General features: G+C 61.9%; 1 protein-coding gene across 8 annotated transcripts in view; it reads left to right on the top strand.

Moving 5' to 3' along the window:
- The window catches only part of ZBTB7B (zinc finger and BTB domain containing 7B), a 16612-nt gene extending 3689 nt beyond the window's left edge, over positions 1–12923 (top strand). For 7 of the 8 annotated variants that reach the window (XM_085022843.1, XM_085022842.1, XM_021089745.2 and 4 more), the window contains 2 exons: positions 9063–10234; positions 10615–12923. In XM_085022843.1, the coding sequence (XP_084878969.1) occupies positions 9069–10234; positions 10615–11080 (1632 nt within the window). In that variant the 5' untranslated portion in view covers positions 9063–9068 and the 3' untranslated portion in view covers positions 11081–12923. Of the gene's footprint in view, positions 1–3026; positions 3061–9062; positions 10235–10614 lie in introns of those variants that run through there. The other variant, XM_021089749.2, reaches the window with a different exon arrangement.

Below are 12923 nucleotides of genomic sequence, written 5' to 3'. Positions count from 1 at the left end.
CCCACCCCCACCCCCACCCAGCCAGACCCAGGTCTTGGCAAGAGTCTTGGCTGGGGCCTGGAAGCATCTGTCCCAGGGCCTCGGGGAGCCCAGGGAAAGTGGCCTGGAAACAGAGGCTCTGCCCACTTCTGACTTCCACCCCTACTAAGGAAAGGCACCCAACTGCCATCTGGTCCCCTGATTTGCCACCTTCAATGTTCACAGGCTGCCTGGCACAAGGGGAAAGCTACCTTTAGCAAATTCCACAGGGAGACCAGACCGGTATGCCCTCTTTATTCTGTCCCGCAGCCTGGAATGGGTGGGAGGCTGGTGGTCTTCCTTGACTTCTCAACCCTATCCTCACTGAGGCCCCCCAGCTGTCGTGGCCTTGGCCCCAGAGGATGGCGTCGTCATTTGCCAGCACAGTGCCTTGACCCCACGCCTGGGCCTAACCCCACACACATCTCCCTCTGCTCTCCTACCCGTCAGGCTTGGCCCTGACCTCCCCCAACCCCTTCCTCTACCTTCTCGCTTCCTAGAACCGAGTCAGCCTTCAGAGCTCTCCAGCCAAAAAATACCTGTGCCAGATGCAGGGGTGGAGGGTGCCCCAGACAAAAGAAGGCTGGTGGCAGGTAAACGGAGCCAGTGACCCCCACAAACACAGCAATTTACTATTACTTGACATCCCTAATTCCTCTTATGGCTCCCAGGCCACCAGAATGGCAGGGGGAAAGGCCGTCCCAGCCCCTGCTGGGCCTCGGAGTGGGGCTCCACCAGGCCCTTGCTTTCGACCTCATGTCTCTGGCTTCAGTTTCCTTCCTGTTTCCACCGCCCCCCCCCAACTCCTCCCCACCCATATGCCCCTTTCAACAGACATCCTCTCCTCCTTCCTTCCTCCTTTCCTCCCCCTTTGCCCGGGAGTAGGGGGTCCTCTCCTCCCACCATGGACCTCCTGCCTTTTACCTCTTCTAAACACAGTCCCCTTGGAGATTCATGACCAAGTCCTTTGCTCTGCCCTCCCCACTCCATCAGCCCAGGTCTTCTCAAGGGAACTACAACTCCCAATGTACATGCAAACCAACTGTGGTGCATACTGGGAGTTGTAGTCCTTGATCTCTCAATTTGGTTCAGTCTGGAAATTTTTCTGGATGGGAGTAAAAGTAGGCTGGGATGAATTGGAATGTGGGTACTCTCTGCATTCCCCCCACCTTATCCTCACTGTCTTGTTCCCACCTGACACCATGTACCCATAAGTGACATCCATCCCCCAGCTGAGACAGGCTACCCATTCTCACCTTAGGACCCCACCCAAGAGATGCCCACACCCTGCCCTGCTGCCCCTGGCAAGGGTGAAATGGAGGGGCCCCATGAACTCTCTCCCTGCCCCCTGCCCCCTGCCCTCTAGGCTGGTTCCCTCCCTTTATGGGGATCAAAGGGCATAGAACAGCCCCACCCCACTCCCTGCAGGCTGCGGGCACTAGAGCTCTCAGGAGTTGCAGGGACTTTGGTGCCCAAGCAAATGCTTGGGCAGGGGGAATGCTGGGAGGCTGGCACCTGGTGGCAGGGAGAGACACTGGCCCCTACCTTGGGGAATGGAGCCTTCCATAACCGCTCATTGAGCTGTCCACAGCACCCTGGGCTCTCTGTGTGTGGACCCTAACCCATGCACTGCCTCTTGAGGAGATAGCTTGAGAACAGGGTCTTGGGCCCTATCTGTAGGACCTAGGGGCCTGGGCCTGCCTAGCTGGCACAAAGGCAGAAGGGTGACCCTCCCCCACCCCAGGCCCACAGTTGGCATAGGGCGCTGGGAGCCAGGGGGGTAGGAGGGAGAGGAGGGCAGGACTGCCAGCATCCTGGTGGGTAGGTGCCAACCGGGCCGGGAGCTGGTGAGGGGCAGCAGGCCAGCAGCATTGAGCCAGCAGCTGTTGGGGGGAAAGGGGAGGAGATATTTTAGGGGGCATTTCTGTGATCCTCCCTCCCAGCCCAGAAGGACTTGGGATGGCCTAGTGTCTGGGGGACCCAGGGCACCCCTCGTTCCAGGAAGAAGAGACCCCAGAAATTGTCTAAGTGGAACCTTGTGGCCCACCCATCTCTGGGCTCAGAGCCCTCCTGAGTTGCCCCTCAGGCCCAGGCGGGTCCCACCCAACCGGCCAGGGTGGCAGCAGCTTACGCAAGGGGTGGGGCTAGGCTCTTCCCAGCAGATGCCCCCTCCCTTCTCCTTCCTCTTTCGGTGCCCACAGCTCCCCCCATCTGTCCACCCCCCCTCAGGCCAGCTCTGTCCCCCTGATCCCCCTGGCCACTGGGGGCTGGCACAAGTGCTGCCCCCTGGCCTGGTTGGCAGGGGCCTGGCGCCCGGGCAAGGAACTGTGGTATGTGAGTGGGTTTGGGGTGAGGCATGGGGAGGGCGGGGTGCTGCCTTGCCCAGCCCCTGAGGGCCCCAGCCCAGCACAGGCTGGGGAGAATTCGGCCAGCTCCCAGGGGTGCTGAGGGACCTACCTGGGGTCTGGAGGGGCCTCCGTGTGGTCCCCTGTTATACCACATGCCCCGAGGGGCTGGGACCTGGGCACCTGTCACCCCTGGCACTGACTGTCCAGGGTTCCCCTCCTCCCTCTTCTGGCCACTGCCGCCTCCTGTCCCCTCCCCTCCCTTCTTCCTTCTCCTGGTCCCACCTCCAGCAGCCTCTCCCATTGCTCCTCCTCACCTCTGTCCTCCTGGACTGTCCCAGCTCCTACCTTTTCTACCGCTCACCTTTTTCCCCTTTGGGGCCTGAGTAAGGGCAGCGGGGGTGGGTAGAGCTGGGGCTTCGGGCACCTCAGACGGAGACTTTGGGCCCTCTCCCACGCTGCCAACCCTCTGGTAACCCCTCCCTCCATCTGGGGGGAGGGGGGACAGCACCCGGAGGGTTAAGGCTGTAGGGGGGAGGGGCTGGGCCAAGTCGTGGGCGGCCCCTTTGAAGGAGGGAGCTGGAGCGGGGAACAGCCACCCTACCTCCCCCCCAGCCCGGCCCTCCCCCACCCTCCCAACCTGCTCCCCCCCAGGGGCCAAGAGGAGTTGCCGGCAAGGCCCCTCGGCGGCGTTCAGGTGAGTAGGCCCTGCTCTGGCTTTGGGAGATCAGGCCTCAGGGGAGGCTTGGAGGCCGAGAATTGGCCAAGGGTCAGAGAGGGACTGAAAAAACAGGCCAGGAAGAGGGTGTTCAGACTTCACAGGGGGCGGTTTAGGGAGCAGATTGTCTGAGGGGTAGGATCATAGGGGTTTCTGTGTCTGGGGGACCCAGGAGGACAGGAAAGCAGAAGAAGGGGGCCTACGGGAGCCGAGGGATTGCTGGGCCAGGACAGGAGGTTGGACAGGCTGGCAGGGAGCCGGGCTCCCGGGGATCGGGCTGGGGTGTCCTCTGGGGCTGGGGGGCTCAGGTTTCTGCCGGCGGCTTGGCGGGTGTGGGGTTACCAGCCTGCTCCGTTACCCAGCCGGAGACGCTAGGCTGGGGGGAGGGGGTGGGCACAGGGCAGACCCTGGCACCTTGTGCGGTCTCCTCGGGCCCTCAGGGGAGCTAGCACTGCCTGGGTACACCTCCACTGGGAACTCCAAGGGCCAGGGTCTGTCAAGGTGCACAGTTGGCCTGGCCCAGGGTGGGCAGTCTCTGGGGAAAGTCCAGCAGCTCCAGGGCTGGAAACTTTGACGGGCAGAGAGGCCTAGGCTGTCCCCCCGACCGCACCCCACATCCGCTCTCACTGCACCCCCCCACCCATCTTCCCCAACTGTCCCCCAACTTTTGGTCCCGTGCTTCATCCAGAAGGCGGGCATGTGCGAGCGCCTTAAGCGTGACCATCTCATGGCAAGACCAGGCCTCAGAGGGCAGCCCTGGCTTCTTGATTTAATTCCTCTGCCACTCTCTACGCCACCCCCGCCCGCCCGGCCCGCTCGCTCGCCTGCCCTGGGAGGAGAGAAGGGATGCTCCTCGGAGCAGGGCAAAAGGGAGGAAGCAGGAGAGGCTGGAGTGAGAGAATGGAAGGGGAAAAGAAAGCAGGAGAGGTAGGGATGGCGCCTTGGAGGCCCAGGGGCATGGACGTGGCTAGAGGGGAGGCAGGAGCCTGGCGAGAGGAAGGAAAGCGAAGGATGCAGCGTGGAGAAGGGGGACAAAGGTCCAGGAAGGCGGCAAGGGGACAGGAGGAGGAGGCCAAGGAAAGGGGCCAAGAGTGGAGACGGGCTGAGGGCAGGGGTCCCCCAAGGAAAAGAGGGAAGGCCAGGGACAAGGGAGTGGCCCCCAATTCCTTCCTCCGCCATCTTTTATCTTCCTCCCATCAGATTCCCCTGGTGCCCCAGCCCAGAGGCTGTGGACTGGGGCGGGTGTCACCAAAAGAAAAGGCGGGGAGCACTGAAGTCTCCCTCCTGTCAGGAGTCGAAGCACCAGGAATTGGGGAATTTGAGGGAGGAGAGGCTTAACCCCCACAGCACCGGGAAGCAGCCAGCTCCCCTTGCCTCCTTCCCCCTTCGTGGCTTGCGGTCTCTCTTCCCCGCCTAGGCCCCCAGGAAGTGTGAGTGCTGGGGGTGGTGAGGTTAGGAGGGGGAAGCGGCACTGGGGGATGGGGAAGGCATGCACTAGCTTGGAGGGGCTGGGGTGGGGAGGGAAGGGCTCCCTAAAGGCCTAGGACATCCCTGGGCCGAGGGCTTCTCCTCTGAAGCCCTTCCAGTCCTCCAGGGGATCCACCTCCACCCCTCAGCCTGCCTTCCCCACCGGGCAGTCCAGCCGCCTTCAGCCCCTGGGCCCCAGAGGCCCTAAGAAGGGGTGGGAGAAGCTGGGGAACTGGGATTCCTGGGTCCCTGAGGACTTTGGACTGGCTGTCCTATTTCCCCACCCCCCTGGTCCAGCCACAGGCCAAAGCCCTGGCTTCGTGCAAACTTAGCTCCAAAAAAACAGGAAGAGAACCTGAGGCTGGAGTTGGGGTGGGGGTTGGGGGATGGAAAGGAGAAAGAAGTAAGGGGGAAGGGTGGCCGCCCAAGGTGGGAAGAGCCTGAGGCCTCTCCATCACCCTGGCAGGAGGTGTCACAGCCTAGTCCTCATCCTCCCTCGCCCTAAGCTGCCGCACCTGGAGAAGGAAGCCTGGCCAGGCCCCTCTCTTCAGGCTCTCTGGCAGAGCCTGGAGGTGGGGGCCTCCGAGCCTGGGGGTGACGGGGGGGGGGGGCTCTGTGTGCCTGTGTTTCAGGCCCATATCTATTTTCTCCGCCGCTAATCCTGTTTCCGCCTGCTGCCCCCCACACTAAGCCTCACTCCCCTAATCCCTAGGGCGTGGGGAAGGGGGGCCAGCTTTACTCAGCTGCCCCGTTCAGGGCCTCGTATCTCTGCTCTTCAGCTGGCTCAAGCTGGCAGTGTTGGCCCTGGTGCCCCCGGCCCTGTACTGGACACTGCCTGAGGTCAGCACCTGGATAGAGTTCCAGCCTCCTTTTCCTTCCCATGCCAGGGCCAGTGCCCTCTACCTCTTGGTTTCTTGGTGGTGGACACACCCTGGCAGGTGCCCTTGGGCATGGAAGGGTAGGTGATAGGGGCTCCCACCTTTGCCCCCCCTCCCACCTTCCTAACCCCAAAGTATTCCCCCCACCAAAGATGGGGCAAGCTTGACTCAGGGCCCAGTTTCAAGAGAGCTGCCCACCGGCTTGGCCGGTCTAGCAGGCCCGACAGTGAGGGGAGCCTGGGGGGGTGGCGGGAAAGGGGCGAGAGATGGGGCGGGGCCCCCAGTTCTTCCCCCTACCAGGCAAACAGACCAAACAGACCTTGCCTGGCTCCCTGGCACAGCTGCCCCCCCAACCACCACACACACCCATGCCCACAAGGTCTTAGCAAGAGGGGGCATGCCAGGCTGGGTGGGGATGGGCCGCCCTCATGGGGCGTCGGGGGGCTGGGCCCTCTGGGATGCCGAGGTGGGAAGGGTGCCCGAGGTGGGGTGGGCATCCTGGCACCAGTGCCCCACTCTGGCAGAAAAAAGGGGGAGGCCTCCACTCCCACTGGCCCCTCCCAGATGATGGGGCTAGGAGTGCCCCCTTTGCCTGGTTGGCACCAACCTGGTTCCAGGTGGCACCGAAGTTGGCAGGAGTGCCAGAGCCCCGGGTAAGGGCTAGGGGAGTTTCCCAGAAGCTTGAGTACCGTATAAACACCTCTCCTTCCCACGTGTGACCTCTGCCTCTCCCCTCCTTCATTGCCACCTGATGGCCATGGGCACTGGAGTTAGGCCTAAGGGGTTAAACACCCACCCTCACCCAAGCCCTGAGTGAGTTGCCTGGTGAACCGGCCTGAGCCTGTGACCTGACAGCAGGGTCAACCAATCAGTGCCCCTGCCACACCAAGTTGCCACGGAGACAGCCCTGGGGTGGGAGAAGGGAGGCGGGCTTAGCAGCAGGAATGGGTGGGGTGGGGAGGGAAGGAGGGAGACGGAAGGGTGAGCCACGTGCCTGCGGGTGCCCAGCGCTGGGCCAATGGACAGCGAGGGCAGCCCCACCCATCCCCCTCAGGAGGGACAGGATCCACTTGGGCGCAGGATGGTGCCCACTGCTGCCTAAATGGCCACTGCTACTGCCCACCCGGTCTTGTTTGTTCCTAAGTCCTGGGGCCATTTGCCATTTTAGTATTTGTACAGCGCAGGTGGGAGAAGCAAAGGGAATGGGGAGTGCTCCTGGGCTGCTGGGCCTCCGGGGAGGGAAGTGATTTGGGGACTTAAGGTGGAGAGGGGTCGGCTATCTAAGGGTGTCTCGCTGTGGCTTTCAAGCCAGCCCATGGGTGCTGCTCACGCAGGGTTTCCGCGCAGGCGCCCTGGCGCACTGCAATGAAGGTGACAGACAGCAGAAACAATGCCGTTCTTGTGTCCTCAAGAGGAAACCTGTAGCCCTTGACTCCTCCAACCCCTAAAAAACCTTTCCTCATCAACGGCCAAGACGGAGCAGCTGTTGGGTGTGGCAGAGAAGACACTGACAAAATATCAGTGGGACTTGCCCGAGGGATCCTCTGGGTCAGCCTTTAATTTTATAGATGAGGAAACAGGCCACCTTAGGAAAGGAAGTGACTTGTCCAAGGTCATGTAGCCAGAAGTAACCTGACTCCCTGGGGTGATCTGAGGGCAGAAGAAAGACCTGTCCCCAGCAGGGGCCATCTCTATGGTGGAATCTGCCTCCAGGTGAGGCCTTGTTTCTCCTTCCCAAGGCCAGAACATTTATTGAGCCCCTACTGTGTGTCAGGCATTGTGCCACCCTTGGTCTCATGTGACCTTCGCCACAGCCCGCGAAGTCAGGTGGAATTATCCCATGCCAGAGACGGGGAAGGGGGTTCAGAGATTAAATCACTTGTTTAAAGTCACAGAGCTAATCAGCTGTGGAGTGTGGATTCAGACTCAGGCCTGGATGACTCTCGAGCCCAGCTCTTTCCAGGCCCCAACTCTGTCTCCCATTGTTCTAGACCCACCAGAAGCGCTGAACCCTTAGGGCTTCCATTCCCACTCCCTCCTTGTACAGAGAGGAAATGAGAGGGCAGAGAGAACTGACTTGCCCAAGGTCATTCAGCAAGATAGCGGCAGGACCAGGACCCGAAGACCTCCCCGCTTCCAGGCCACACTCACTCTACCACCCTTCTGCTCCCTCTGCCAGCCTCAGCCTCAGGATTGCTGGCAGCTCTGGGCCTCTGTGGCCATGCCTTGGAGGGGAAAGCGTAGACGGGGAAGATGGTCCTCCGGAGAGGGGGCGCTCAGGCCAGGGATAGGGAGGGAGAGGTGGTGGTGGTGGTGGTAGCCCAGTGGGGGAGGAGTGGGACTGGAACTTGGCCTATTGGCAGTGGGGGAGGGGGCGGGGACGATGCTTATCGGTGCGGGGCAGGAAGCACCCGCGCCAGCGACACCCCAGCAAAGGGTGGCTGCTCCTTGGCCCCCATGGGGGAGGGGAGGATGTGGGGGGAGGGATGCCGGGAGCTGTGTTTCCCTTTTGGCCTCTAGAAGTGGGGGATCTAGCAGGGGAGATGAACTTTTGGTGGGTGGAGGCGGGGCAGGAGGAGGGGGAGGGTGCGGGGAAGCTGCCTCAGGTTTGCGTCGTGTTTTACAGTGCACCAAACGCTTTAGGGAGATAACGTGAGTGAAAGCACCTGACCTTGCCTCGAACAGACCTTGGTCCAGTGTGAATCTGAATTCTCACATTGGCCTCTCTCTGGGCTGAGAAGGGGTTCCATCCCAGAGACTGGTACCTCACTTTTTGGATGACCAAGGCTGGCTGCCAGAGCCGCCCAGAGTCCTTTAGCCAATTCGTCACGAAGCCTGAATCAGGACCTAAGCATCCTTTCTCCCAGTCCAGTGCTCCTCCCAGAGGGATGGGGAATGGGACAGGTGAAGCAGACGGGTCTTTAGGAAAGGCCAGAAAGGCAGAGGCAGAAGAGTGCACAGTGGTCAGGAACACAGACGCTGGGCCCACAGCCGAGCTTTGAACCCGTTCTGCTCTTAACTTGGAAAGTCACTTCAACCATCTGCATGTCGGGTTTCTGATCTGTGAAATGGATGGCGGCCGTTACTTTTTTTTTTTTTTTTTTTTTTAATTTTTTTGTAGTGTAGTTGATTTGCAATGTTGTGTTAACTTCTGCTGTCCAGCAGAGTGACTTACGTGGGCATATTCTTTTTCATGTTCTTTTCCATCATGCTTTATCACAGGATACGGAATCCAGTTCCCTGTGCCATACAGTAGGACTTTGTTGTGTATCCATCCTATGTGTGTTAGTTTGCTTCTGCTAATCCCAAACTCCCAAACCTTCCCTTGGCAACCACAAGTCTGTCTCCGTGTCTGTGAGTCTGCTTTTGTTTCGTAGATATATTGACCTGTGTCGTATTTTAGAGTCCGCATATAAGTAATATCATATGGTATTTGTCTTTCTCTTTCCGACTTACTTGCCGTAGTATGGGGATCTCTAGGTCCATCACAGTCATTACTTTAGAAGGTTGTGGAAGACGGAATGGGTGTACTTGGGCCATCTGGCCTGCAGTCCCCTGGCCAGTGTTGCTACTCCTTCCCTGGACCCCCTCACAGGGCTGAGCACTCCTAACCTCCCCCTCTACTTGACTCCGCAGGAGAAGATGGGGAGTCCTGAGGATGACCTGATCGGGATTCCATTCCCAGACCACAGCAGCGAGCTCCTGAGCTGCCTCAATGAGCAGCGCCAGCTGGGCCACCTATGTGATCTCACAATCCGGACGCAGGGCCTTGAATACCGCACCCACCGGGCTGTGCTGGCTGCCTGCAGCCACTACTTCAAGAAGCTCTTCACCGAGGGCGGTGGGGGAGCGGTCATGGGTGCTGGGGGCGGTGGGACGGCCCCTGGGGGAGCAGGGGGCGGCGTGTGTGAGCTGGACTTTGTGGGGCCAGAGGCACTGGGTGCCCTGCTCGAGTTTGCCTACACAGCCACACTGACCACCAGCAGCGCCAACATGCCGGCCGTGCTCCAGGCTGCCCGGCTGCTGGAGATCCCCTGTGTCATCGCTGCCTGCATGGAGATCCTGCAGGGCAGCGGACTGGAAGCTCCCAGCCCCGACGAGGACGACTGTGAGCGAGCTCGTCAGTACCTGGAGGCCTTCGCTACAGCCACAGCCTCCGCCTCGGCCGCAGGAGTTCCCAACGGAGAAGAGAGCCCCCCGCAGGTGCCCCCGCCACCACCACCACCGCCGCCTCGGCCTGTTGCCCGCCGCAGCCGCAAGCCCCGGAAAGCTTTCCTGCAGACCAAGGGAGCCCGGGCGAACCACCTCGTGCCCGACGTGCCCATGGTGCCCGCCCATCCCTTGACCTACGAGGAGGAGGAAGAGGCGGCGGGCCGCGTGGGCAGCAGTGGGGGCAGCGGGCTAGGGGACAGCTACAGCCCTCCCACAGGGACTGCCTCTCCCCCTGAGGGGCCCCTGAACTATGAGGCCTATGAGGGTGAGGAAGAAGAGGAGGAGCTGGTCTACCCCCAGACCTACGGGCTGACGCAGGGCGGCGGACCCCCGCTGTCTCCAGAGGAGCTGGGCTCAGATGAGGACGCCATCGATCCTGACCTGATGGCCTACCTGAGTTCCCTGCACCAGGACGCCCTGGCGCCAGGCCTGGATGGCCAGGACAAGCTAGTGCGCAAACGCCGCTCCCAGATGCCCCAGGAGTGCCCGGTCTGCCACAAGATCATCCACGGGGCGGGCAAGCTGCCGCGCCACATGAGGACCCATACGGGTGAGAAGCCCTTTGCCTGTGAAGTGTGCGGCGTCCGTTTCACCCGGTGAGCACCCACGGGGAAGGGGCCCAGCAGGCACCACGTCAGGGGGGCGAGGGAGAAAGGGATCATGAGATCTGAGGTGTGGAAGTAGGTGATCCTGCAGGGATTGGGGGGCTGGGGTGGGGGAGGGGGTCACCAGCGTGAGGAGAGAGACCTCGGAGATACCAAGCCCGCGGTGGGGGGGGGGGGGGCTGAGGCATGAAATCGGTGGCTGGGCTGGAAGCAGAGCTGGTGGTGGTTGGGCCCTGTGAAGCTGGGGGCGAGGCAGCAAAGGGAACAAACGGTAAAGGACAGGAGTGGGACAGGGCCCGGGAACCTGGCCTGGGTGACCCAAGCATCCTGTCCTGAACGTCCCCCTTGCCCCTCCCCCCTGCCTGTGCCAGGAATGACAAGCTGAAGATCCACATGCGGAAGCACACAGGAGAGCGCCCCTACTCCTGCCCGCACTGCCCAGCCCGCTTCCTGCACAGCTACGACCTCAAGAACCACATGCACCTGCACACAGGGGACCGGCCCTATGAGTGCCACCTGTGCCACAAGGCTTTCGCCAAGGAGGACCACCTGCAGCGCCACCTCAAGGGCCAGAACTGCCTGGAGGTGCGCACCCGGCGGCGCCGCAAGGACGATGCGCCCCCTCACTACCCCCCACCCTCTGCGGCCACCCCGTCCCCTGCTGGCCTCGATCTCTCCAATGGCCACCTGGACAACTTCCGCCTCTCTCTGGCTCGATTCTGGGAGCAGTCAGCCCCTACCGGGCCCCCGGTCTCCACCCCAGGGCCCCCTGATGACGATGAGGAGGAAGGGGCACCCGCCACACCTCAGGCCGAAGGTGCCATGGAGTCCTCTTAAAGAGGGACCAGTGGCTGAGCTGGAGCAGCACCGGGCCGGGGACGCCCATGCCAAGCAGTGGGAGTGTGTAGCACAGACGGTGCTGGGGGACCGGGGCATTGAGCCTCCCTGGCATTGGAAATAGGCCCCTTGCCCCAGAACCCTCATTCCAGTTCCAAGCTGAGAAGGTGTGGGGGCAGAGGCTCCCCAGATTGGGGTGCTCTCCCAAGGAGTGAAACATATGACATGTATATATTTACAGCTCTATTGTAAAGGTGGGGTCCCTGTCCCCAGCTGCTCCTGGGGAGTAGAAGCAATAATGTATTTCTGATTTGTGGGGTCCCTCTTCGGCTATGCGGGTTTCTAGGGGGTGGGGGGCTTGGGACCAAAGCCTCGCCCCGCCCCCACGCCCCTTGGGGTTTTGGCTGTGTAAGGGGCTGAAGGACTGCCCCTCCCTTTCAAGACCCCTCCTTCCTGGTTTCTGTTCCCTTTTCCTGGCAGTGAATTATGCAAAGGGGGGCGGCAAAGGAAGGGTAAGTGGGGGGAAAGCAAGGTAGAAGCTTGAAAGACTGGGGGACTGGGCCTGTAAGGAAGGAGCCATCCTAGTCCCCCTCCGCCCTGCTCCCAGCGCTGAGTCATGGGGTCCTGGAGAAGGGGGCGGGGTGGCCTGATTGGCTCGCCCGCCCCTGGGGGCAGCGGGAGGGGCCCGCCCAGCTAGGGGAGCCGCTCGCTGGTTCTCCTCCCCTGCCCTCCCCTCCCGCGTCCCCGGGCAGGGAATGTCTTGTTCCCGCCGCTCCCTCCCCGGGGCCAGAGGGCAGGGCGGGCCGGGCGGTGTCCTACCCTCGTCTCCTCCTCCCCACCTCCTCCCCGCCCAGGTGCAAGCCGGAGCCGCCGCGCCACCACCACCGCTGCCGCCCCTGACTCACGCCGCCCCCGGGCTGGCGCGGTGCAGGGTGTGGGACCGGGTGAGGGGTTGGGGGGAGCCTTGCGGAGAACGGGCGAGCCGGCGCCATCTGGCGGTCGTGCCCGGCGCGGGCGAGCGCCCCCGGCGGCCACTGCCAGCCAACCGTCTTCGCTCACCTCCGCCATCCCCAGCTGGTGAGCGGCGCCCCCTTGCCAAGGCCATGGGCAAATAACTTCTTGCTCGGCCGCAGGGAAAGTGGGCTCCGGACCTGTGGGAAAGGGATCCTTTCCCCAGACCCTGGCCGGCCAGGCTTCCGGTTGGGTTGGGGAAAATAATCCCCCTTAGGATTGAATCCACCCCCGTTCTGTACATAGCCTTTTCTGTTGGTCTTGTTGAAATCTAGTTTCAGATTTTTAACTACCCAATTCTGCTGGGGGTGGGGGTGTCCCCCCCTCTTCCTCGCTGGGTGCTGGACCCCGTTCGGCCTGGGCTCTGCCTTGCACTATTTCCCCTCCCTGGCCTGGCGGCCCCTCCCCCTCCTTAAAAGGGGCAGGTTCAGGGGCCCGGTGCTCTCCCTCCCTCCCGTTGCACCCCCATGCCCATTTGCACAGCTGCCCAGGCACCCCCATTAGTTGGGGGGGGGTCGCAGGGAGGGGGTAGCGGGACCAGTCCTTGTATCTATTTAAAAAGTGATGATGTAATATATTGGGGTAGGGGGAGGTCAGGTTGCCCTGGGCCTCATCTTAGCATTTCAGGTGATGGGGGAGCCTGGGGCTGAGGAGACCTGGGGCCTAGCCCCAGGGAGTGAGGACAATGTGGCCTCCCCCCTCCCCCCTTGCGGCTTCTCCACTCAGTGCCTTAGGGGGGGAGGCAGTCCCCCCTCTCCTGTTCCCTTCCCCTTGCCCTGCCCCCCACCTCGGGTGTAAGCGACAGGAAGAAATAATAATAATTTAAGATTCA

The sequence above is a fragment of the Sus scrofa genome, chromosome 4 (assembly GCF_054392235.1).
Source record: "Sus scrofa isolate SSC_HxYL_T2T_F1_AM1 chromosome 4, Sscrofa_HxYL_maternal_Yorkshire_Landrace_v2.0, whole genome shotgun sequence".
NCBI lineage: Eukaryota > Metazoa > Chordata > Mammalia > Artiodactyla > Suidae > Sus > Sus scrofa.
Note: the sequence above shows the minus strand (reverse complement) of the source record. Positions and strands in the feature narration are given on the sequence as shown.